The sequence below is a fragment of the Mesoplodon densirostris genome, chromosome 4, assembly GCF_025265405.1.
Source record: "Mesoplodon densirostris isolate mMesDen1 chromosome 4, mMesDen1 primary haplotype, whole genome shotgun sequence".
In the NCBI taxonomy this organism is placed as follows: Eukaryota; Metazoa; Chordata; class Mammalia; order Artiodactyla; family Ziphiidae; genus Mesoplodon; species Mesoplodon densirostris.
Window position 1 is genome coordinate 137,458,254 of NC_082664.1, and position 24,475 is coordinate 137,482,728.

General features: G+C 38.4%; 1 protein-coding gene across 1 annotated transcript in view; it reads left to right on the forward strand.

Moving 5' to 3' along the window:
* The first annotated feature begins 613 nt into the window (after positions 1 to 613).
* PRTG (protogenin) overlaps positions 614 to 24,475 on the forward strand; it is a 128,938-nt gene continuing 105,076 nt past the window's right edge. Inside the window, exons 1-2 of the mRNA XM_060096117.1 lie at positions 614 to 765; positions 2,986 to 3,288. Coding sequence (XP_059952100.1) covers positions 672 to 765; positions 2,986 to 3,288 — 397 coding nt within the window. The 5' untranslated portion in view covers positions 614 to 671. The remainder of the gene's footprint in view (positions 766 to 2,985; positions 3,289 to 24,475) is intronic.

Here is a 24,475-nt window from a genome sequence, read left to right on the forward strand (position 1 = left end):
TTCACTTCTCTCAACACCATCCCTCCCTCACCCCGCCTCCTCCTTCCCCGAATCCTAAACAAGCCCGGGGGTGGAGGGGAGTGGTCTGGGGGGGGGGGAGAGGGGCCCGGGGGCAGGCCAGGCCGGGCCAGGAGGCTCGGCCTTTGTGGCTGTCCTCGACGGCGGGGGGGAGGGGAGGCAGAGGGGGTGGGGAAGCGGGCCGGAGACCCTCAGCCGGGGCTTGACCCCCAGGTGCATTGTCCGGCGGGGCCCGCCCCCTCCTCCCGGGGCCGCGACCCGGCCGCCACTGGGCCCCCTCCCAGCGTCTCCCTCCGCGGCCGCCGACCTCGCGGTCCCCAGACCAGGGGCCAGATGTAGAAAGTAGTCCCGAGGCCGGCAGCGGCGGCGCTGTCCACTCCACCGCCCCCGCCCTCTCCAGCCGCCGCCTCACTCCGCCCCCGGGCCGGACGCTCGGGCCCCCCGCCTCCTGCGAGCGGGTGTCCATGCGCCGGCCTCGCCGCGCCCGAGGAGACCAGCCGCCGGCCGCGCCGTGCCAAGCCACGCCGGTGCCCGAGCGGGAAGCCCAGGCTGCGCGCGTCCAGCCGCCGAGCGGAGAGCGCCCGGAGGAGGGAGCCGGCAGGCGGACAGCGGCTGCGGGGCGGCCGGGGAGCATGCCCACCCAGCCCTGCTGAATGGCGCCTTCCCTGCGACCCCTCGCCCGGTCGCGGCCGCCAGGGATGCTGCTCGGCGCGCTCCTGCTCCTGCCGGTCCTCGGCCCCGTTCCAGGTGGGCGCGCTTTCTTCTGCGCCGGTGGGGCGTGAGAGAGCGCGAGTGGGCTGGAGAAGGAGGCAACCGGGTGTGTGTTGGGGGGGGCGGCGGGTCCTTCGCGGGGGCGCTGACCCCCGGTCTCTGCCCCCTCCCAGTCGGGAGCTGCCGCTGGAACGCGAGGTGCCGGCGGGCTCTGCGGGGGCGCGGGCGGCGGTGGGGGCCTCTCGCAGCGCCCGCCCCTCCCCGCTGCGCTCCCCAGGCCGCGCGCTGCGGGCCGGCGCCCGCCGTCCACTCTCGCCCCTTTCTCCTCGCGCCATTGTCCGCGCTCCGGCCGCGTACTCGCCTTCGGGGCCAGCCTCGGCTCCGCGCAGCCCGCCCTCCAGCCGGGGCCGCCGCGGCCGCACGTGGCTTTATTTATATTGTTTCCTTAGTGGCAGCCTCGCGGCGCAGGGGGCGCCGCGTTTCCGCGCGGCTTCCCCTGTTTGCGGTGGGGGCTTCCCCACGTTTTAGGGCGGGGGAGAGAATAGGTGAACTCAGCGCCCAGGTCAGACCCCTAAGTGCCCCCACTTTCCCGGATCCGGATCGAACGAGGAGGAGACGGGAGGGGTGGAATTGGAAAGAGAAGAGGAGTGGAAGTTTTGTGGCCCATTTGTGCCCCGGAGGGGAGGTAGAAGGGTCCCGAAGCTGAGAAGGAAGGTATCTAAGTAGGGTTTATTTCTAACAGCTAGGGATTTGGGGGCAGGGCCTGAGATGTGTGCGAATCTGAAGACCCCTCCAAACTCCAGGTTAGCCTTGCGCAAACTTGGATGAACTAATTTTTCTCTTTTGACGTGTTGCTTTATTCTTAAAGAGTTAAAAATTGTAAAGTGGATGCGGGGTGCGGGGGGCGCAGGGAGAAGAGGTGTTAAGAAGAATGGGTTGTTTTATTTGTTTACAGGTTACAAACCCCAGACTTTCGTGGGTTTTTTGTTTTGTATGTCTGTTTGTTTCCTGGAGGAGTTAGTTTTCTATTAGCAAGAGAAAAGGATCAAAGTCAGATGTGACTCGGAAACACAATGGGCGCCTTCCGGAGTGGTCCTCGCTGCGCGGGGCTATTAGGGTCGCTCGTGTCGCCCTGGGCATCCATTAGGAGAAGTCGACAGCCAGGGCGTGGGAGCGTGACTAGTGTGTGAGGTTTGGAGGACCTGCCTTGATGAGAAACAGATCAGTCCCGGGGATTGGTACTCATGAACTCAAGACAATCAGAAGGAAGATGAAATGCCCTCCGCCCCTAAACCCCTCATACTCTACTCGGCCCCAATCAATATACAAGACTTAAGCTGACCTTTGCGCTAAATGCAGGAGGTGACAGGGTATTTGTGGTCATCGGATGCTTTATCCTGACAGGGACTCGGGACGATGTGTATGCCTAACATAAAGCCTTTATTACTCTGCTCTGATAAAAATGTGTATTGGTTGATTAAGCAATCTCCTATCCCTGTTAGACAGTAAGGACCAATTAGTCACACATTTTTTTCCAACAGTTGGTAGTTCTAAAAAAAATGAAATAGAAGTTTCCTAATCCGATCACCCACTGAGTACAAGCAGCAAGAGTTAGCAACTTTTCAAAGTCAAATGTTTGTCTTTTAAATACCTACCATACTCCGCAGAAATTAAGTAAATGGGTCTCTTTCAAGGAGCAGAGACAAGAGTCCTTGCTATAAAAGGGCAGATATAAAAGTGCAAACTTGTCATCTGTCACAAAAGATAAACGCACTTCCCAAAGGAGTAGGTACCAAGGGTTTCAAAAACTCTTCAAGGGACAAGGAAATAAACTTGCTTGTTCACAGAGTCGGAGTTTTGCTAATGATTTCTTGTAAAATTAGACTTTTACGACTTACTCTGTTCAAGATCTTTTTGACAAGCTTGTAAAAGTAAGCAAACAGCTTGTGCTCAAGAGTTTTCCTGATGATTTTGAAACTCTAGCAAGGCACTTGAGGACAGAATTCTTAAAAGGGGTAAAAGTTATTGAAATCTTCCTTATGCTTTTTAGTATAAGATGTTGTAAAAAGATTTCTCTGATTTGTTGAGAAGGTTAGCTGAAACTTAGATTGGTTTATTAAGGTGTTTGTAAGTTAATTAATATGGTCTGTTAAACTTTGTCTCATTACACTCTGAATATGTGTTTTACAATTGTGCGTTAAGAAATGATTTTACACTTGTAATTCTGGGTATGCCTTTCCCCCCTTTTCCTTGTAGGAGTATGGTGCTTTAGCGAACTGTTTTTTATCAAAGAGCCACAGGATATAACTGTCACAAGAAAGGACCCAGTCGTTTTAGATTGCCAGGCTCATGGAGAAGTTCCTATTAAGGTCACTTGGTTGAAAAATGGAGCAAAAGTGTCTGAAAATAAGCGGATCCAGGTTCTGTCCAATGGCTCTTTATACATCAGTGAGGTGGAAGGCAAGCGAGGAGAGCAGTCTGATGAAGGATTTTATCAGTGCTTGGCCATGAACAAACATGGAGCCATTCTTAGTCAAAAAGCTCATCTTACCTTATCAAGTAAGTGTTTAAGTTCTTGATTGTTTGACGTTTTTCACTGCTACATTTTGATGATTTCTCGATTCATTAGCATGCTAACCTGAAAAATTACACAAACATTAAGAATTTTCTTGGAGATAGTAGTTCATGCTAACTAAGGCATGCAGAAAAATCTGAGGAAAAAAATATATAAATTCGAATTAGTGATTTAGAACAAAAGTCACATTAGGTTTAGAACACCAAAACCTGTAGAGGTGGCTTTGTATAAATTTGTTTCAAACTGTGAAAAAAGTTGGATGAAAAGTTTGACCAACACAACAAAAGTTGTTCTAAAATCTCATTTTTGTAAGTTAATAATTAAATTTTGAAAATCACAAGCAACTTTTTCTGCTTTGTAGATGGCCCTTAAGTGCTAAATCTTTCGTATAGCCCAAGCTTCCATTTCTCTGACTGCTTTAAAATCACCCATGTTGCTTTTTAATTGAAAGAGAGGGCATTGGTCAGTAACTCACAAGCCTTTGAAGTATTCCTAGGCTTTTCCTGCTGGGAGAGAAAGAGATTAAGGCCATTTCCATATTATGCCTAATGGACTTAAACCAGATCTGCCCACTTTTTTCCAGTTGTCATAAAGTTTGCTGTCTAATGATTTCCTTTGTATTAACAACCCAGTCTGATCAACCATTTGTCCAAGTGACCCACTGCTTGGTGGTTGCCCTGGTAACTGTTGAGTGTAAACATGGGCCTAGGATAGTTAGAGAACTCCTTGTTTTCACTGAGGCTTTCCACCTCTTCAGGTGATCAAATACCCAGCACTCAAGATTACAAAAGACAATGTAAATCTTAAGACAAAACAAAACACAGCACAACTGTATCTTAAAAATATTTTTACAGGCATCCTAGCTACAAGCTTTTGTTAATCCACAAAAGATAGATTTTGCACTATACCTACAAATTGATCATTTACAAGATGAACAATAGGAGGAGGGAGCTCTTGAGATAAAGTCATAATCTTTAAGAAATAGTTTCTTCAGGGTCTCCACAGTTGAAATTCAACTATTGGTGGGGGTTTCCTAGGTGACTTTATTGTAACAGTCCATGGCCATATTCATGCCATCCTCATTTCAGTAATATATTTTATTTGTACAATAATAATTAATAGTGGAAAATAAATTGCAAGCAAAGGTATTTTTGTATTGAAAAATGTTAGAAAAGTAGAGGTTTCCAATTCTAGTCCCCCTCCACCAGAATAGTATAAACCTGAGAGAATGTCTGATAAACTCCTTTTTTTTGCTGTGATCATTGGCCAACAATCATCTTTTTGTGTTGTTGTTGAGTAGTGGTTTTTCAGTACAGCATTGTTTTCAGGATAGTGTGCTTTTTATGCTTATGTCCTGTTCATTTAATTTTTGTCTAATGTAAAATTGTTCTATAGAGTTGTAATTTTTCTACCTTTTTGGGTTTGTGGAGTATTGTGTTTTCATATCCAGGAACTGTAGTATTACCTTGCCAGAGAGGAGAGGGGCAGGATGGAAAGGTGGAGGAGGGCAGATGGGCTTTGAAAGATGAAGCATTTGTCATGACCACACAGTATTTCCAGGACCTCCTTAGAAGCCTGACAATTCTCAGGCACTCAAATACTTTGAAAACACACAGAGCTTTCAGTTTTCATAAATAAAGTCTGAACAGTATTAACATAGTAACAGTGAAACAATGTTAATATTGGCTTTTTGAGTAGCGTTAGATTTTGTATCTTTATAAAAATTATTAATGACAAATATTTTATTAGATGTGAATCATTTTGAAGGCTTTTGTGGTGAAGTATTCATATTTTAAGTATCAAAAACTTTCCAGTTAAACTATGTAGAACATTGCTTTGCTGTTAAATATCAACTGTAGTATGTTAGTTATAGGAACTACACTTTTCATATGCACACATTTTATTTAACTTGGAGGAGGTGCTTTGCTAGGAAATTGCATTCAGTATTATAGATTTAAAATAAGAAATGCATAGCGGGTTTAGATTTTTCTTTAGAAATGAAATTTCTTACAGATTTGAAATTCACCAAGTTAGTTCTGATATCTGAGAAGCAATGTCCAGTGACATTGTAGGCTCAGATGACTTTATCCTGTGTTCAGGGTAAGATGTTATACGTATTAAACAGGAAGAGAATAGGCATTAAGTGGACATTCTGTTTTTGTGGGGTTTTTTTTTAAAAGGTTAGTTCCCTCCTAGTTAGTGATAGCAGCAGGGTGCAAGTATGTTCTTTTTATTTTCTGGTCAAGGATTTTGTCAGCAAGCATATCTTTTAGTTCTGAAGTGTAATAAGTAGATCAGCACCTGGAAATCTAAAACTTTAATCTGTGCAAGTTTTAGATTTTTAACACAGGCAATCAAGTCTTGGTTTCTAAACTTAGGAACTAGAAGCTGAAAGTTGCACTCTAGGCAAGAATTCCATTATTCATGTGTAAATTAGGAATTCACAGGGTTAAAAGGTTAGAAACTGGCCAGGATGAGGTTTACCCTTGTGATAAAGAGCAGATGACCCTCATTCATTGGCCAAAGCTTTCATGTAGCTCTTCTGCAAAGTTAGTTATTGCCATGAATTGTTCTTGAGGAATGCAGAAATTCAAATGTGAGCAGGCCTTTCCTTAAGTGTCACTATGGAGCCTTATCTCCCAGGCACATCAGAGCTGGCTGCGGGGACAAGGTTCCTCCCCAAAGGCCTGGAGGCTTTGCTTTCCTGTTGTTCATCCAAGCACAAAAGGATTTGTCTAACTTAGTTTTTCTAAGGCATCCCATTTTTAAAGGAAAGTATAGGGTTAAAGTAATATTTAGTTTTTTAAAAAAGTTAATCCTTTTTATTGATAGCCATTTTAGCCATTTTACATTTTCATGTAATGGAATAGAAAGGGGAGTAATGTGGGAGGCTCTTTTTCTAGTTGTATACAATGGTAAGAACAGAATATTAAGCCATTTCCCATAAATTTCAGTATTTTTAACTGAAAATCAAATTTTCACTTTCATAGGTGCTAAATCTTCACTACATAAATAATCTAAATATTTTAGGAGTGAGAAGTAATCTATGACATCTTGACATTTCTTGCATTCTAATTGTTGAAGTAAGATAAATTTCATAGGAAAGCATTAGTGTGGTAAAATGGTCTCATATTTCAACAAGTTTAAATTAAGATGAGACATTTGAGAGAAGTAAAGGAGGAGGCAGGTTGTGTTCTGTGATGTGTAGAAGACTGGCCTTAAGCTAGTGATTGAACAGGAAGCTGGTTGTTTATTTCCTTTCCATAAAAGGTGGAAATTGAAGTCTTAGGATAGAGGGAAAGAGAACATAAAGCTGGCTTATATTTGTTGGGTTTTTCAGGACTGCTTGGGTGCAAAATAATTTTTTAAATGAGCATTTGTAGCTGGAAGACCATAGGAATTATTATAACTTTATGATAGATTTTTTTCTCCGAAATTTTGAGATTAGTTTTAGCATCCATAAAATTGTTTTTTTGGGGAGTGTCTATTTCTGTAACTTTATGTAGCAGTAGTTGTTTCCTGTAAAAAGATGTAGGTTGTTTTCCATGAATAAAATGTTTATTACTTCAGTTTAAGTTGAGATGAAACTTGAGGTTTTTTTATGAGATTAATGAAAAACTGTTCAGTGAGTGTGGTTCCTAGCTTAAAGAGTAGTACATAAATTATAGCTCAAAGCTGATCTTGAAATGTGAAGTTAAAATATATTGAAAACATTTAGAGTCATGTTCGAAAGAAAAGAGGGTGGGTGGTATATTGAAAAGAGAAAGGTAAGGGCTATGAGACTATTAGCCTAGATTTTGAATTTTATTAATGATTCTGGTCCCAAGATGGGCAAGAGTTTGCTTCATTGTCACTTTTTATTGAGATTTGTAGATGCTGTAAAGGACATTGTCTCTTACCTGTGTGCATGTTCACTTCAAATCAAGCTGTTAAGTTACTTGCCCTAACTTAGGAGTGCTAACACAAAAGTAAAAGTTGTTTGATTTTGGAAAAATAAGACAGACTGAGATATTTAGAGAGACCAATCTGCCAACATGTAGATAAGGTTCAGATGGTGCTTTCTGGGTCTAAGAAAAATCATCTTTAAAGAGAAGGGGGTATGGTTCAAAAGTACATATTTAAATTAAAAATTTACTAGCTTAAATTGCATAAGTTAAATCAGGGAAGTAAAAGCACATGTAGTTCTACAGGCTTATTTACAATGATACTTGGTTCTTAAAGTCTGTCTACCTAAAAGGTTTATCAGGTACCTGGTGATCTCTGGGTAACGGAACCAGTTTTTCCCACTTTGCACTTGATTAGTGAGGATCATTTCTCATCTGCAGAAACCTGTAACGCTATCTCACTGTTTTTCAAAGTTGTTGGATTTTTTATTTTTCAATGAAGCAGGGTCCACTGAGGGGTAGAATTATAATTTGCTTTAAGATGTATAAATGTGTTTGTTTATTTTATTTTTGTCCAGCTCCTTAATGGAATTTTGAAAGGGCATTTGGTATGGCCCTCTTGTGTCAACTAGCTCTGATTATTCTAAAGAAAGGCCCTAACTCTCAGCACTTGTTTGCCCAGGCATTTGTTGTCATTGCTCCTGAATTTAACAGCTGGGCCTATTGATGAAGTCCAGAGCAGTTTAAAAGAATAGCAGAAAACAAATCTCTTAAGTAGGGTGTTAGGTTGAAGGAGTATTTCAATTAATAAGTACATGCATTTGAGGTTACTTTTTTGAAAACCCTAATATTCTTGACTACAATTTTGAGAGATAATTTTTATTTCTCCTAGGTGGAGGTGCTCAGTTAGAGTTGATTACTTTCAGCTTTTAAACTGGCAATTACTATTTTTTTAATGGGGATTTTATTTTTCTTTAATTTTTAAATTTTTTATTTATTTTTGGCTGTGTTGGGTCTTTGTTGCTGCATGTGGGCTTTCTCTAGTTGCGGTGAGCAGGGGCTATTCTTCGTTGAGGTGCACGGGCTTCTCACTGTGGTGGCTTCACTTGTTGCGGAGCACAGGCTCTAGGAGCGCGGGCTTCAGTAGTTGTGGCTCGCGGGCTCTAGAGCAGAGGCTCAGTAGTTGTGGTGCACGGGCTTAGTTGCTCCGCGGCACGTGGGATCTTCCCGGACCAGGGCTTGAACCCGTGTCCCCTGCAGGCGGATTCTTATCCACTGCGCCACCAGGGAAGCCCGGCAATTACTATTAATATGAAAATAATAATGTTAAGTCAGGCATTTTGCTGAGGATTATAGTTGAATTTTAAAAACAGCACTGATTATTGATATGTTTTAAGAGAAATTCTAAAAGTTGTACCCCAAATAAAGTTTTTGTTGTCAGTCAGGGCTATTTTATTTTTTAATTTATTTTAAAAATATTAATTTATTTCTTTGGTTGTGCCAGGCCTTAGTTGCAGCACGTGGGATCTCTTAGTCGCGGCATGTGGGATCTTAGTTCCCTAACCAGGGATCAAACCTTGGCTCCCTGCGTTGGGAGCACAGAGTCTTAATCACCGGACCACCAGGGAAGTCCCAGTCAGGGCTGTTTTAGTACTTCTGAGAGTTTATAGTATTCAGACTCTTTATTAAAACATTTAAAAAACTCTCATTTGGTAAAAATCTTGGTAAATGAGAGGAAGAAGAAGATATGGTTGTAGTCATTGAAGCAGTATTGGAAGTTGTCCTAACATGGTAATCTGCACAGAGCAAGTTCACAGTCAACAGTTGACAATAATGTACAAAAAAGGTAAAAATGTTCCAAATTACCTTCAGCAGCTATAATTCTGAAGCCAAGTGAACTGCTTTAGGGATATGTATTGCAGAGGATAAAGGTGTCATCCTCACAAAGGTCTCTGACACTAATCTGACAAATACTTTCCTGACTTTTACATTCCTTGGGTTTTTTTTCTTTTTCTTTTTTTAACCTCTGGTTCTCAGAAACTGCTTTTGATGAGCTTTAAAAGCCAAATTCTTATAGACTGAGCAGAAGGCATGAATTTAAAATGTTTGGGATTTTTTTTTAAGTTTCTGGAGGGCTCGCCTTTTTCTTGTGTTCGTATATATATATTTTACAGCTTTAGCATTTGTAGTGGCTAGATTAATCAAATAACTATTGGAGAATGCAATCATTGTTCAGGGTCCTGGTTTCAAACTTGTATCCTCATTGGATTTGTTGTTAGGACTGATGGAAAGAAAATTTTCTTTAAAATTTTTGCTTTATGAAACTATAGTAAATCCCTGTTTAGAACAGTGTGACAGTTTTTTTTAAAATGATACTACTTTCTCTAAATCATATTCCTTTGGAATAATCCTCCAAAATGGCCTTTTTATTGTTTTGTAGTCTTTTTAGTACTACTCAGAGTGGATCTTCCACTCCACCAACATATTTACCAAATAAGTAAATAAATAAAAATTTTTTTTGAGCTGTGGATTACATTTCTCAGGGTTTCTCAGCCTTGGGGCAATTGACATTTTGGACTAGGTAATTCTTCATTGCAGAGGCTGACATTTGCAATGTAGGATGTGTAGCAGCATCTCTGGCCTCTATACACCAGATGCCAATAGCACCCCTTCCTAGTTGTGGCGACCAAAGAATGTGTTTTGGGAGGCAAAATCACCCCTGGTTGAGAACCACTGATGTTTCTGAGAGTAGTGCAAAACTTGTTTCCAAGTGTCACTAGGCTATTAGTATTTTAACTGTTTCTGTCTTAACTTGATATTCAACTTTTTTTTGGTTTTAGCAGTGTTAAATTTATTGATTGGAGACGACTTACTATTTTTAGGTACTGTCAAGGAAGCTTGATAAAGAAATGTGTTTGGATTGTTGTTTGTCTAATTTGGAGTGATGCCTTTCCATCCCTTTTCACACATAGTACATTGAAAACTGCTACTAAGAGTTTACCCCTCTGTAGGTTCATTCATTTTGATTTCAATATTTCAGATCTTTTGGGGGGGATATCTAGTCTAAGAGTAAATGCAAATTTCATTTAACTGTGTTTATGTAGCACCTTTTTTTTCTTGATGTGATGGACACCATAGTTGAAGAGATATGAGAAATCTCCATGTGTGGTTAATGTTAGAGAACATCTTTTGTGATGCTCTGCATGGTGAGAAGTAAAACTGTATGAGATTAACAGCCCAGAGAATAACATTTGCTGTGTGGTAGGTTTTTCATTGGGTGAATGGTTAACAGAAATCTTTTCAGCTAAGTCAGTGGTACCATAGATTTATTTTGGGCAGAAGCAATTTCACTTCTGCAGATAATGATGTAAAGATGGTAGTATCTTGTGAGGGCATTAAGGGGTGACAGAAGGGAAAAGAATTAGACACTAAAGTATATTAACTAGTACATAGAAAGTCACAGGCAAATTGAGTGGTTATTATTGAAATATTTGTTTTAGATTACTTAGTAGTAGTGGGCAGGGACTTCATAGTTTTTATCTTTCCCAGGATATCACTCTATGTGTGTGCTTCCATTTTGATTAAGCTGTTTATGCTAGTAAAAGTTATGATTGTTGCTACATGCAGTTAGTCACCTGTAGAGGCCAGTAGCCACTGGTGGCTCAAGTGGGCAAGTTGAGATAGATGAAGGAGGAAGCAGAATATTTTAATGAGTGATTCTAGTGCTGAGCAAGTCTAGCTAAACATTTTTGGCACCATGTGCTCTATGCCAAAAACATTACTTGGAGTAGAACAAATCATCAGTTAGTTCAAAATAGAAGAGAAGAATGCACATTTTCATTATATTTGAGGAAAACAGTGTTTGAGTCAAAACAGAATTTTAATATTCTTGAGTGCTTATTTTCCTGTCCTTGTAGTCATTTCATAAAGAAATTATGAAGTTGATAATTTCCAACAGCTGGTAAATACTCTTCATGCTGCTAAATTTTTACTGAGTTGCTGGGAGGGGTGAGGTGGGAAAGCAGAAAGAATGACAAAAAGGCGGAAGAGCCAAGCATTAGTGCCTTTTCCATTGTTGGTGACTTATACGACTTTAGACAAATCACTTAATCATTCTGATCCTTGTCAGATCCTTGTCTTATCTGTAAAAATAGGTACCTGGGGAAAAAAGGGAGGGATGGATATTGAGCAACACAGTGCCCTTAGTTTTTTAATTCTATTATTGTAATTCTAAGTAAATGGCCAATAAATTATGTTTTTTGTAAGGCTGAGTCCAGTCACACTGCAAGAGAACCATTTAAGTCATTGAGAAAAATTTTTAAAAAGCTAGTCAGTTATTTAATTTGGTACTTTTAAGGATTCATACTCTTGCAGTGGACCTTAGGAATATCTGCTTTTGGAGATGGGGAGGCCTTAAACCAATACTGATAATTTGAACTAGTACTATTTTTAAGAGTCTAGAAAAATAAATTATTTTGTCTGGGATTGGACAGTTCAGAATAGTTGTGCTGCTTTGAAGGTTGACGTAGTGTAGGAGAGGTATAACTTTACAAATACGTATCTGGTTCTGCTAATAATTAATAGTGTATTCTATTGTTTATTGACTCGGTGTTTAAAAAAATAGTGCTGGTTTCATCTTAAGAGAGTTTTGCTAATGTTATTAGTGTTTTAATAGAAATAGATTATACTGGCTTCCCCACTACGACCGCCAATTCCTGTTAAGAATGATAAGGTTTAATTTTTCCTCCAGCTTTCAAACTGAATTAGCTTGAGTCCCTCTGATTGGATTTAAAGTAATTTCGATTAAAGTACTGACCTCAAACTGGACACATAACAAGAAAAAAAATGCTTTGATGTTGGTATTGCATTTTGGTATTTTTTTTAAAAGGGAGTTCACAAATTTTCTTAAATCTATCAGCTAAATGTGTTCACTGTTTTCTTAATAAAAAGAATTCACTTTTTGTATATTTAAGAAAGCCATATTTTCATGCTCTGACTTAGTAATACTTTTAACATAATTTTAACTGAGGGACCAACTTCAGTAAAGCAATAAGATTACCAAAAGTTTCACCAAAAGGATTATGAATGTTATCCCAGTGATGGAATATGATTTCTTCAAAGCCTGTAAGTATCTTTACCTGGATGATTTACCACAGTTTTAGAAATCTGTGATAATTAATACTTGAAAGAAAGTACACAGAAGAAACTTTGTGAAATTTAAGTTTAATTTTCATTCTACCAGTTGTCAACTTGGAAGCTCTGATATTTTGGGAAAAAATTTTACTGCTTAGCACATGGTACAATGAGAAATTATAAGTGGATCCACAGTTGGTCAGTAGAAAGGTGATCATTTTCCTACCATACTAGAATCGACTCCACCATTCTTTTTATTTTTTTAATTGAGATATAGTTAATGTACAATATTATGTAACTTACAGGTGAACAACATAGTGATTCACAAATTTTAAAAGTTATACTCCATTTATAGTTATTATAAAATATTGCCTATTTTCCCTGTGTTTACAATATATCCTTGTAGCTTATTTATTTTATATTTAGTAGTTTGTACCTCTTAATCCCTTACCCCTATTTTACCACTCCCTGCTTCCCTCTCCCCACTGGTAACCACTAGTTCTCTATATCTGTAAGACTGTTTCTTTTTGTTATATTCGCTAGTTTGTTGTAGTTTTTAGATTCCACAAATAAATGATGTCATATAGTATTTATCTTTCTCTGACTTATTTCACTTAGCATAATATCCTCCAAGTCCATCCACGTTGTTGCAAATGGCAAAATTTCATTCTTTTTTATGGATGAGTAGAATTGTATGTATATGTATACCACATATTCTTTATCCATTCATCTGTTGACAGACACTTAGGTTGCCTCCATATCTTGGCTATTGTAAATAATGCTGCTATGAATGTTAGGGTACATCATGTATCTTTTTGAATTAGTGTTTTGGTTTTTTTTTTGGGGGGATGTATATACCCAGGAGTGGAATTGCTGGGTCATATGGTTTTTAGTTTTTTGAGAAACCTCCATACTGTTTTCCGTACTGTTTCCAATTTACATTCCCACCAGTAGTGTACAAGAGTGCCCTTTTCTCCACATCATCACCAACATTGTTATTTTTGTTCTTTTTGATGATAGCCATTCTGACAGGTGTGTGGTGATAGCTCATTGTGGTTTTAATTTGCATTTCTCTGATGATTAACAATATGAGCATCTTTTCATGTGCCCGTTAGCCATCTGTATGTCTTCTTTGGAATAATGTCTATTCAGGTCTTTTGCCAGTTTTTTAATCAGGTTGTTTTTTTTGTTATTAAGTTGTATGAGCTGTTTATATATTTTGGATATTAACCCCTTAACAGTCATATCATTTGTAAATATTTTCTCCCATTCAGTAGGTTACCTTTTCATTTTGTTGATGGTTTCCTTTGCTGCTCAAAAGCTTTTAAGTTTAATTAGATCCCATTTGTTTATTTTTGCTTTTATTTCCTTTGCTTTAGGAGACAGATCCAAAAAAACACTGCTACAGTTTATGTCAGAGTGTTCTGCCTATGTTCTCCTCTAGGAGTTTTATGGTTTCCACTCTACCATTCTTTATCAGAACAGAAGGAAAGTGATTAATCAAAGTTTTTTCCTGTTAGACAACTTTCCAAAGGGGATGACATTTTTAGAAAATAAAAGGCAAAGAAAATACATTATTATTTTCCACTGATCTCCAAACTTTTAAAGACTTGTTTAGATACTGGCTATGAACATTTTGAAGAGAGAACCTTAAGATCCGTAAAACTTATCCTATAGTCAGTAGAGAGTCCTTGCTTCCTAATTTGACTTGCAGTATCATTCTGCCTTTCTCTAACATGAGTAAAGAGCACAATTAGTAGTCTTAGAAATTTCTATTTTGCAAATAATAAATATGAAGCTGGAAGGAGTTAACTGCCTTATCCAAGGGCACAGCTGCTAGATCTGAGACCAGAGCTCAGGTTTGCTAATTCTTGTCATGAATTTGAAATGCTTAAATAAAGATTTTGTCCTGTGTATTGTGTGGAAGTGTGTCTTACTATATTCAAATATCTCTTCACACCCAGAATATAGAAAAGTGAATGGTAATGGAATTGACCCTGAGGTTAAAGATACTTCTTACATTTCTTAATATTTATGTTAAAAATATTTTACCATTGTGCAACTTGCCCTTTACTGTACTTATATAAGGTTTTGATGTTGTTTTGTTGATGTAGTGAAAATCACTAATGTGTTTATATTTTTACTGGTCCTGTAACACTTCATGGAACTTCTTTTCTTGTGGATAACTTCAATGTGGGGAGATTGAGCTCTTGTCCCTTTAGAGGCTCAGTGTTTGTTGATACATCTGTCCAAATGGAAGTTTCATCTAAAGCAGTGATTTTCAGTGTGTCTTTGAAGAACCTCCAGTAGAGTGAGACTCTTTTGTAATTAAGAGGTTGTTTTTTTTTTCTTTTAATGAAAACTACTATTTATTTATTTATTTGCTTGCTTGCTTGCCATGCCGCACAGCTTGTGGGATCTTAGTTCCCTGACCAGGGATCCAACTCAGGCCCTCAGCACTGAAAGGGCAGAGTTGTAACCACTGGCCACCGGGAATTACTCAAAAGGTTGAGTTTTAAATAAATGGTTGAGCATGTGTCATTATTATCTTATGGGAAGAGGGGCATAGTGACAGCCTATATCTAGCTTGGAAATGGTTTTATAATGACAGTTTTATTGAGATAGAATTCACATACCACAAAGTTCGTTCTCTCAAAGTGTACAAGTCAGTAGGTTTTGTGCATCTGTCACCACTGTCTAATTCTAGATTATATCCATCACCCCAGAAAGAAACCCCACACCTCCCAACTCTCCCCTCCCCTCTTCCCTGGAACCACTAATCCAGTTTCTGTCTCTGTAGATTTGCCTTTTCTGGATATATTATAAAAATGGAATCATACAGTATGTGGACTTTTGTGTCTGGCTTCTTTCACTTAGCGTAATATTTTCAAGGTTCCTCGGTGTTTTAGCATGTGTCAGTACTCCATTCCTTTTTTGGGGCTGAATAAGATTCTATTGTGTGATATACCATCTAGTCATCTGTTGATTGACACTTGGATTGTTTCCATCTTTAGGCTATTCTGAATAATTCTGCAGTGAACATTGGCACATAAATATTTGTTTGAGTCCCTCTTTTCAGTTCTTTTGGGCATATACCTAGTAGTGGAATTGCTAGGTCATCTGATAATTCTACATTAACCTTTTGAGGAGACACCAAACATCTTTTCATGTGCATATTGGCCATTTGTATATTTTCTTTGGAGAAATATCTATTCAAGTTTTTTGCCCATTTAAAAAAATTGGGTTGTTGATCATTGTGTTGTTGAGTTGTAGGAATTCTTTATATATTCTGGACAGTAAACCCTTATAAATTATATGATTTACAAATATTTTCTCCAATTCTGTATTTTTGTCATTTCACTTTCTTGATAATATTCTTTGATGCACAAAAGTTTTTAATTTCGATGAGGTCCAGTTGATTTTTTCTATTGTTGCTTGTGCTTTTGGTACTATATCTAAGAATCCATTACTACATCCAGTGGTAGGAGTCCAAACTCACACTTTTGCATATGGAAATCCAGTTGTCCTAGCACCACTTGTTGAAGAGAATGCTGATTCCCCATTGAATAAACTTGACATCCTTGTTGAAATCAATTTGCCATAGGTATATAGGGTGTGTTTCTAAACTCTAAATTCTATTCCATTGGCCTATATGCCTGCCTTTATGCCAGTACCATGCTATTTTGATTATTGTAGCTTTGTAGTAAGTTTTTAAATCAGGAAATGTAAGTCATCCAACTTTGGTCTTCTTTCCTAAGACTGTTTTGGCTATTCATGGTTCTTTGCAATTCCATATGAATTTTAGGATTGGCTTTTCCATTTCTATTGGGTTGGCCAAAAAGCTCCTTCTGTTTTTAAATAAAAGTAAAAGACACATTTGTCATTTTCACCAAGAACTTTATTGAACAACATATTCACTGTTTTGTTCCACTACCTTCTGCCAGTTTTCAGGCAACTTCATGATTCCATCTTCCCAAAACTTTTAATCTTTTTTGAGCAAAGAACTGTTCCAGGTGCCTTTTACAGGGAATTGAAATTTTTTCCATTAACAGAATTTTGCAAGGATGAAAATAAATGGAAATCTGAAGGTGCAATGTCTGGGGAGTATGACAGATGAATCAGAACTTCCCAGCCAAGCTGTAACAATTTTTGCCTGGTCATCAAAGAAACATGCGGTCTTGCATTATCCTGACGGAAAATTATACATTTTCTGTTGACTAACTCTGAACGCTTTTTGTCGAGTGCTGCTTTCAGTTGGTCTAATTGGAAGCAGTACTTGTTGGAATTAATCATTTGGTTTTCTGGAAGGAGCTCATCATAGAGGACTCCCTTCCAATCCCACCATATACACAACATCACCTTCTTTGGATGAAGACCGGCCTCTGTTGTGGTTGTTGGTGGTTCATTTCACTTGCCCCACGATTTCTTCTGTTCCACATTAATGTACAGTATCCACTTTTCATTGCCTGTCACAATTTGTTTTGAAAACAATGTTTTCATTATGTTTAAGTAGAGAATCGCATACGGAAATACAGTCAAGAAGGTTTTTTCGCTTCACTTATGTGGAACCCAAACATCAAAGCGATTCACATAACCAAGCTGGTGCAAATGATTTTCAGCGCTTGATTTGGATATTTTGAGTGTGTTGGCTGTCTTTTGCCTGGTATAATGTTGATTGTTGATTGTTCTCAATTAATGTCTCGATTTGATCTCTATCAACTTCAGCTGGTCCACCCGACCAAAGAGCATTGTCCAGTGAGAAATCTCCAGCACGAAACTTCGCAAACCACTTTTGACACGTTCAATCAGTCACAGCACCTTCTCCATACACTGCACAAATCTTTTTTTGCGTTTCAGTTGCATTTTTACCTTTCTTGAAATAATAAAGCATAATAGGCTGAAAATATTGGTTTTTTCTTCCATCTTCAATATTAAAATGGCTACACAAAAATTCACCAATTTGGTAAGTCTTTTTTTAAATGCAAGCTGATATGACAGCTGTCACATACAACCTAACAAAATTGTTTCGAATGAAGTTAAAGACAACTAAGTGCTGCTAGAGCCATCTTATGGAAAACAACTGAACAAACCTTTTGGCCAACCCAATACATAAAAGAATGTGGCGTGTTGATATGGATTGCATTAAATATGTAGATTGCTTTGGGTAGTATTGATACATTAACAATATGAAGTCTTCCAGTTCACAAACAGCATATCTTTCTGTTTATTTAGGTCTTTATTTTCTTTCAGCAGTATTTCACAATTTTCATTGTACAAATATTTCATCTTTTTGGTGAAATTTATTTGTCACTATTTTATTCTTTCAGATGCTATTGTAAATAGAATAGTTTATTCTGGGTGTATATACACACAATGGCTTTATGTGTGTCAATCTTGTATCCTGAAATTCTTCTGAATTGATTTATTAGCTTTAGTAGCTTTCTTACAGATTCTTTGGAGTCATATATATATATATATATATATATATATATATATATATACACACACATATATATGTATATATAAAATCATGTCATCTGTGAATGATATAGTTTTACTTATTTTTCCCCATTGGATGCCTTTTGTATCTTTTTATTATCTAATTCCCCTGGCTAGAACTTCTATGTTGAATAACCTCTGTTTCCAGTTCTCAGAGCAGAAATATGGCTATTATTACTGCAAGGACTGCAGCATATGATGGGAAAATACTTATGTGTGGTACCTACAGGGTACCAACAAGGTTTACTTCAAGGAGTTTTGCAGAACTTGCAGAAGTCTTATAACCCTTACCAAGTGAAGAATATCACCTATCAAGTAAATCAGATGTTTGCATTTTGTGTCTGAATTGGGTGGTGGTAGAGAGTTTTAGTGTATTTTCTTGAGTGTATTTTCTAAAAGAGGCTAGGTTCCCAATGACCTTAGGTTTTGATTGCTTTTTAGTAGGAGTTGTAGAAATAATACTCAACTAGGAAATGGAGCTTCAGTGAATGTTTCCTTCTGCCCTTGCAAATCTTGGTCTTATTAACCTCTTTTGAAACTTACCTCACATGCATTATGGAAGAATATTTGCTTTACCTGCTATTCAGAGTCTACTGTAAAAAAAAAAAAAAGAAGCAAACTGAAAAATAGACTACTTTTCTACCAAAAATTTGTGTGTGTGTGTGTATGTGTATGAGAAGCTTTCTGTCTTTCACCATTGAGTGTGATGTTAGCTGTGGGTTTTTCATAAATGCCCTTTATCATGTTGAGAAAGTTCCCTTCTACTCCTAGGTTTCTGAATGTTTATTCATGAAAAGATGTTGGATTTTTTCACATCCCTTTTCTGTATCAGTTGAGATCATATAGGTTTTTTCCTATGTTCTGTTAATGTTATATATTACATTGATTAATTTTCTTCTATTGAACCACTTTTGTGTTAAGATAAATCCTACTTGGTCAGTACAGTCCTTTTAATATGATGTTGAATTCAATTTGCTAGTAGTTTGTTGAGATTCTGCATCTATATACATAAGGGTATTGGTCTGTAATTTTCTTTTCTTGTGATGTCTGCCTGGCTTTGGTATTAGAGTTGGCCTCATAGAATGAGTTATGAAGTATTCCTTTCTCTTCTATTTTTTGGAAGAATTTGGGAAGGATTGGTGTTCATTTTAATTTAAATGTTTGGTAGAATTCACCAATGAAGCCATCTCGTCCTGGACTTTTATTTGTTGACAGGTTTTTATTACTGACTGAGTCTCTTTGCTTAGTTTAAGTCTGTTGTGATTTTCGATTTCTGAGTCATTTAGGTAATTTGTATGTTTTTGGAATTTATCCATTTCATGTAAGTTACCTAATTTGTTGGTGTACAATTATTTATAGTATTCTCTTATAATCTTTTAAAAAAATTTGTAAGGTCGATAATAATGCTCCTACTTTCATTTCTTATTTTAGTTATTTATGTCTTCTCTCCCTTTTTTTTCTTTGTCAGTCTAACTAAAGATTTGTCAATTCTGTTCATCTTTTCAAAGAACCAATTTTTGGCTTTGTTGATATTATATGTATGTGTGTATGTATGTGTGCGTGTGTGTGTGTATATATATATATATATATTTTGCTATCCTGTATTTCATTGATCTCCACTTCAGTCTTTATTATTTTCCTCTTTATACTAGCTAGATTTAGTGTTTACTTCTTTTTCTATTTCCTCAAGATATAGTTTAGGTTATTATTTTGAAAGCTTTTTTTTTAATGTACACATTTACAGGTGCATATCTCCCTCTGAGCACTGCTTCCACCATCCATAAATTTTGGTATGTTTTATTTTCATTTGTCTCAAAATACATTCTAACTTTTTTTTTTTTTTTTTTGGCGGTACGCAGGCCTCTCACTGTTGTGGCCTCTCCCGTTGCGGAGCACAGGCTCCAGACGCGCAGGCTCAGCGGCCATGGCTCACGGGCCCAGCCGCTCCGCGGCATGTGGGATCTTCCCGGACGGGGGCACGAACTCGTGTCCCCTGCATCGGCAGGCAGACTCTCAACCACTGCGCCACCAGGGAAGCCCCATTCTAACTTTTATTTTGGTGATTTCTTCCTTGACCCATTGGTTAAGAGTGTGTTGTTTAATTTCCACATGTGTGTTTTCCAGTTTTCCTTCTGTGCTTTTACTTCTAGCTTCATTCCATTGTGATTGGAGAAAATATTTTGTATCAACTTAATACTTAAAAATGTATTGAGACTTGTTTTGCGGCCCAACGTATAGCCTATCCTGGAGAATGTCCCATGTGTACTTGAGGAAAATGTATCTTCTACTCTTGTTGGTTAGAGTGTCTTTATATGTCTTATTAGGTCTAGTTGGTTTATAGTGTTCTTTAAACCCTCTATTTCCCTGCAGGTCTTCTGTCTGGATGTTCTGTCCATTATCAAATGTCTTGTATTGAAGCCTCTAAATGTTATTGTAGAACTATCTATTTCTCCCTTCAATTTTGTCAGTGTTTGCCTCATATATTTTGGGATTCTGTTGTTTGGTGCACACATATTTATAATTGTTATTTTTCTTGATAAATTGACCTGTTTAGCTGTATATAATGTCCTCCCTTGTCTCTTGTAACAGTTTCTGACTTAAAGTCTATTTTGTCTGATACTAGCATAATCCCTCAGCTCTCTTTTAGTTACCATTTGCATGGAATACCTTTGACCATTTTTCCACTTTCAACCTGTTTGTTTCTTTGGATGTAAAGTGATTCTCTTGAAGACAGCATATAGTTAATAAATCATTTTTTAATCCATTACACCAACCTCTGCCTTTTGATGGAGAGTTTAATCCACTTATATTTAATGTAATTACTGATAAAGAAGGATTTCTGCCATTTTGATATTTTTTATATGTCTTGTATGTTTTTTTGTCCCTCATTTTCTCCACTACTGTATTCTTTTGTGTTTAGTTGATTTTTTCGTGGTGAACCATTTTGACTCCCTTCTCATTTCCCTTTGTGTATATTTTTTAGATAGTTCTTTGTGGTTACCATAGGGATTATATTTAACATTCTAAATTTATAACAATCTAGTTTGAATTGATACCATCCTAACTTTAGTAGCATGCAAAACTCTGCTCCTATGCAGCTCAGTCTCCCCTTTTATGTTATTGTGATATGTTACATCTTTCTATGGTATGTGCCCAGTAATATAGATTTATAATTAGTTTTATGCTTTTGTCTTTTAAATTATGTAGGAAATAAAAAGTGGAGGTGCAAACCAAAAATATGTTAGTTCTGACTTTAATATTTTCCTATTTAGTTACATTTACTGGAGATCTTTATTTCTTCATATGGCTTTGAGTTACTGTCTAGTATCCTTTCTTTTCAACATGAAGGATTTCCTTTAGCATTTCTTGTAGGGCCAGTCTAGTGGTAATGAGCTTCCTTAGCTTTTGTTTATCTAGAAATGTGTTAATTTCTGCCTCATTTCTGAAGGACAGTTTTATTGGATATACAATTCTTAGTTTACAGTTTTTTCTGTCACTTTAACTATGTCGTTCTACTGTCTTCTGGCCTCCATGGTCTCTGATGAGAAACCAACTGTTAATTTTATTGAGGAATGATAAGTACATGACAAATCTCTTCTCTCTTGCTGTTTTCAAGATTTTCTATTTGCCTCTGTCTTGCAGCAGTTTGATTATAAGTATATTTATGTGCATATCTCTCTTAATTCATCCTCTTGGAGTTCATAGAACTTGGGTTTTCATCAAATTTGGAAAGTTTTCAGCCATTATTTCCTCAAATATTCTTTGTACCCCATTCTCTCTTTCTTCTTCTTCTGGAACTCCCACAGTGCATATGATGATCTGTTCAGTGGTGTCCCTTAGGTTCTTTCACCCAGCTTTGTTTTTGCAGATCATTATGTCCTTCCCTTATGGCTTTATTTTTGTCTTTTCTTTCATGTTTTTAAACATTCTAAATCGTTATCTTGCAGTTTTCTTCAACTTTACTGTTATCTCAAGTTCTTGAGGTGCCAACCTCCTCGTTTTCTATGTCTGGTGATTTTCCTTAGGGCAGCTTGTTTCCTTATGTGACTTGTAATCTTTTATTATGAGCTCATCTTCACTAAGGCTTAATATATCCTATATTATGGAAGTGTTTTTTTTCTGTTTGGTGCCCCACAGTTTCACTGGTCATGGACCAATTTGGGGATTAATTCTTGGCTGCTTTACATTATTTATATAATTTTATAATCTACACCAGTGTGTAGTAAAGGCCAGGGGTTTATGTTTGTCACGGGAAACATTTCTTCTCATCTAGAATAAACCCTCCTTGTTGCTAATCTTACTGGTGGGTGAGTCTTTCTACTGACTCTTTCTTCAAGTGCTTCTGGGATTTCAGCTTCAGGTCTCAGTTACTTATGTTGTGATGGAACAAAACCACTTTTTCTTCCTAGAAGCCTCCAGTGCCTATAGCCACCTCTGGACCATCATGACATCAGGCCAAAGTTTACTATTCCGTCCTTACCCTTAAATTTTTGTTAGTGCTGGTGATGTTGTTTTGAATATGTTCTGTACAGCAGTTCTGCATGGTTTTAGTGGCAGAGAGCATCTGTATTTACTCAGCCTACCATTTTGTAGGAAATGAAAAGGATGGCATCTTGAAGAATTTCTTCCTACCTCAGAAGCTACACGCCTGATCTTTGAGGACTTAGTTCCTAACTTCTTAACTTCACATCTCTGCATAATCCTAACTCTCTTCGTTTTATTTCTCATCATCCCTCCCAGCTACATTTCTGTCTTTCCTTCCTTGTTGTTTCAGCCCAGTCCTAGTTAGTGGGATTTTTCAGTGACCTTGACTTATATTCCCTTCCACTGCCAGAGCACCCAGGAAAATGCTTCGCACATTGTAGACACTAAAGCACTTACTGGTTTGTTGAGAATTGTGTGTTTAGGCTTATTTCTGACTTGGCACTGTCATTTGTTGCTTCAACAAATAGTGATTGAAAGCCTACTCTGCTAGGTCCTGAGAATACCACAGTTAATTAAAAAAAACAGTCCCTGACTTCAGTGATAGGTGAGTGGGAGCAAGGAATTCATAAATAAATAATATTTAGAACAATATGGTTGTGCAGTAGTAGAGTGTATTTTTGGTAGAGTTGCATATGTAATATTATTTTTTCCAACTTTATGTTGAAAATTTTTAAATCTATAGAAAAGTGGCAGGATAGCATGATGAACACCTGAATACATTTCATTTAGCTTTTTAGCTGTTCATTAAAATTTTGCCACATTTACTTCATCCTTCTCACTCTCTCTAAAAATGTAAGTTGCAGACATCATAACATTTCACCTCTAAATACTTCCCTATGCATCTCCAAGTCTGGGGTGGGAGGTGGGAGGCACTTAGGGAGAGATACTTGTGGAAATGATGCCTAAGCTAAATTTTAAAGGAAAACTAGATTTTAGTTAGATGAGGGAGGTGATTAGTCCAGTAAGTTACGATAGTAAGAAACAACATGTTATGTGTGGAATAATAAGCTGTTTGGTGTTGCTAGAGAATACATTTCAAGGAAGTGAGGCCCAGAAATGGAGTTGGAGACGTGGGCAGGATCCACTCAAAGAAAGACTTATTATATACCAATGCCCTTTTAAGGAACCTGGAATTTAACCTGTGAATGATGAGGAGCTGCAAGGGGATTGGACTGGTCAGTTTGTGTTTTAGATTGATCACACTGGAGTCTGTGAGGACAGAACTCAGGTGCACAGTGATGGAGGCTGTGACAGTAGCATGGTGAGAGCTCCTAAGGGCCTGGACTGGAGCACCAGTAAGGGGGTGAAGGGAAGACAGATTTAGGTTATAATTAGGATTAAAAATTGGCGGTACTCGTTAGATGTGGGGAGTAAGGGAAAGGGAGAAGTTCAGGATAATGTTGATATTTCTAGTTTGGGTGACTTGGTGAACAGTGGTGTCACCAACTGAAATGGAACACAGGAGGAGGAACTAATACAGGGAACAAGATTATGAGTTTTGCTTGGAATGTGTTCATTTTAGGAATCTGTGAGATACCTGTGTGGAGCTGTCTAGCAAGTGGTCCAACAGAGCAGTTGGGAGTCAAGAGAGGCATGGCCTAGGGCTTCCCTGGTGGCGCAGTGGTTGAGAGTCCGCCTGCCGATGCAGGGGACACGGGTTCGTGCCCCGATCCCGGAGGATCCCACATGCCGCGGAGCGGCTGGGCCCGCGAGCCATGGCCGTGGAGCCTGTGTGTCCGGAGCCTGTGCTCCGCAACGGGAGAGGCCACAGCAGTGAGAGGCCCGCGTACAGCAAAAAAAAAAAAAAAAAAAAAAAAAAAAAAAAAAAAAAAAAAAGAGAGGCATGGCCTAAAGATAGTGAGTTGAGCATCACCAGGACTTAGGTGGAGTTTAAGTTATAGGTAATTTTGAGCAGGATGGGTGTGCAGTACAAGGAGCATGGGCAACCAGCAGAGACAAAAACAGACCTCAGGAAGGTAGGTGGAAAACCAGGAGAATACAGAATCACAGAAGCCAAGGGAGAAGTTTCAAAGAGTTTATGAAACAACATCAGATGCAACAAAGAGTTTTAATAAGACAAGACTTGAAAAGCACCCTTTGTTCCAGGCTATTAATAGGTCATTAAAGTCTTAGAGCAGTTTTGGAACAGTGAAAACAAGCACAGTTTTTT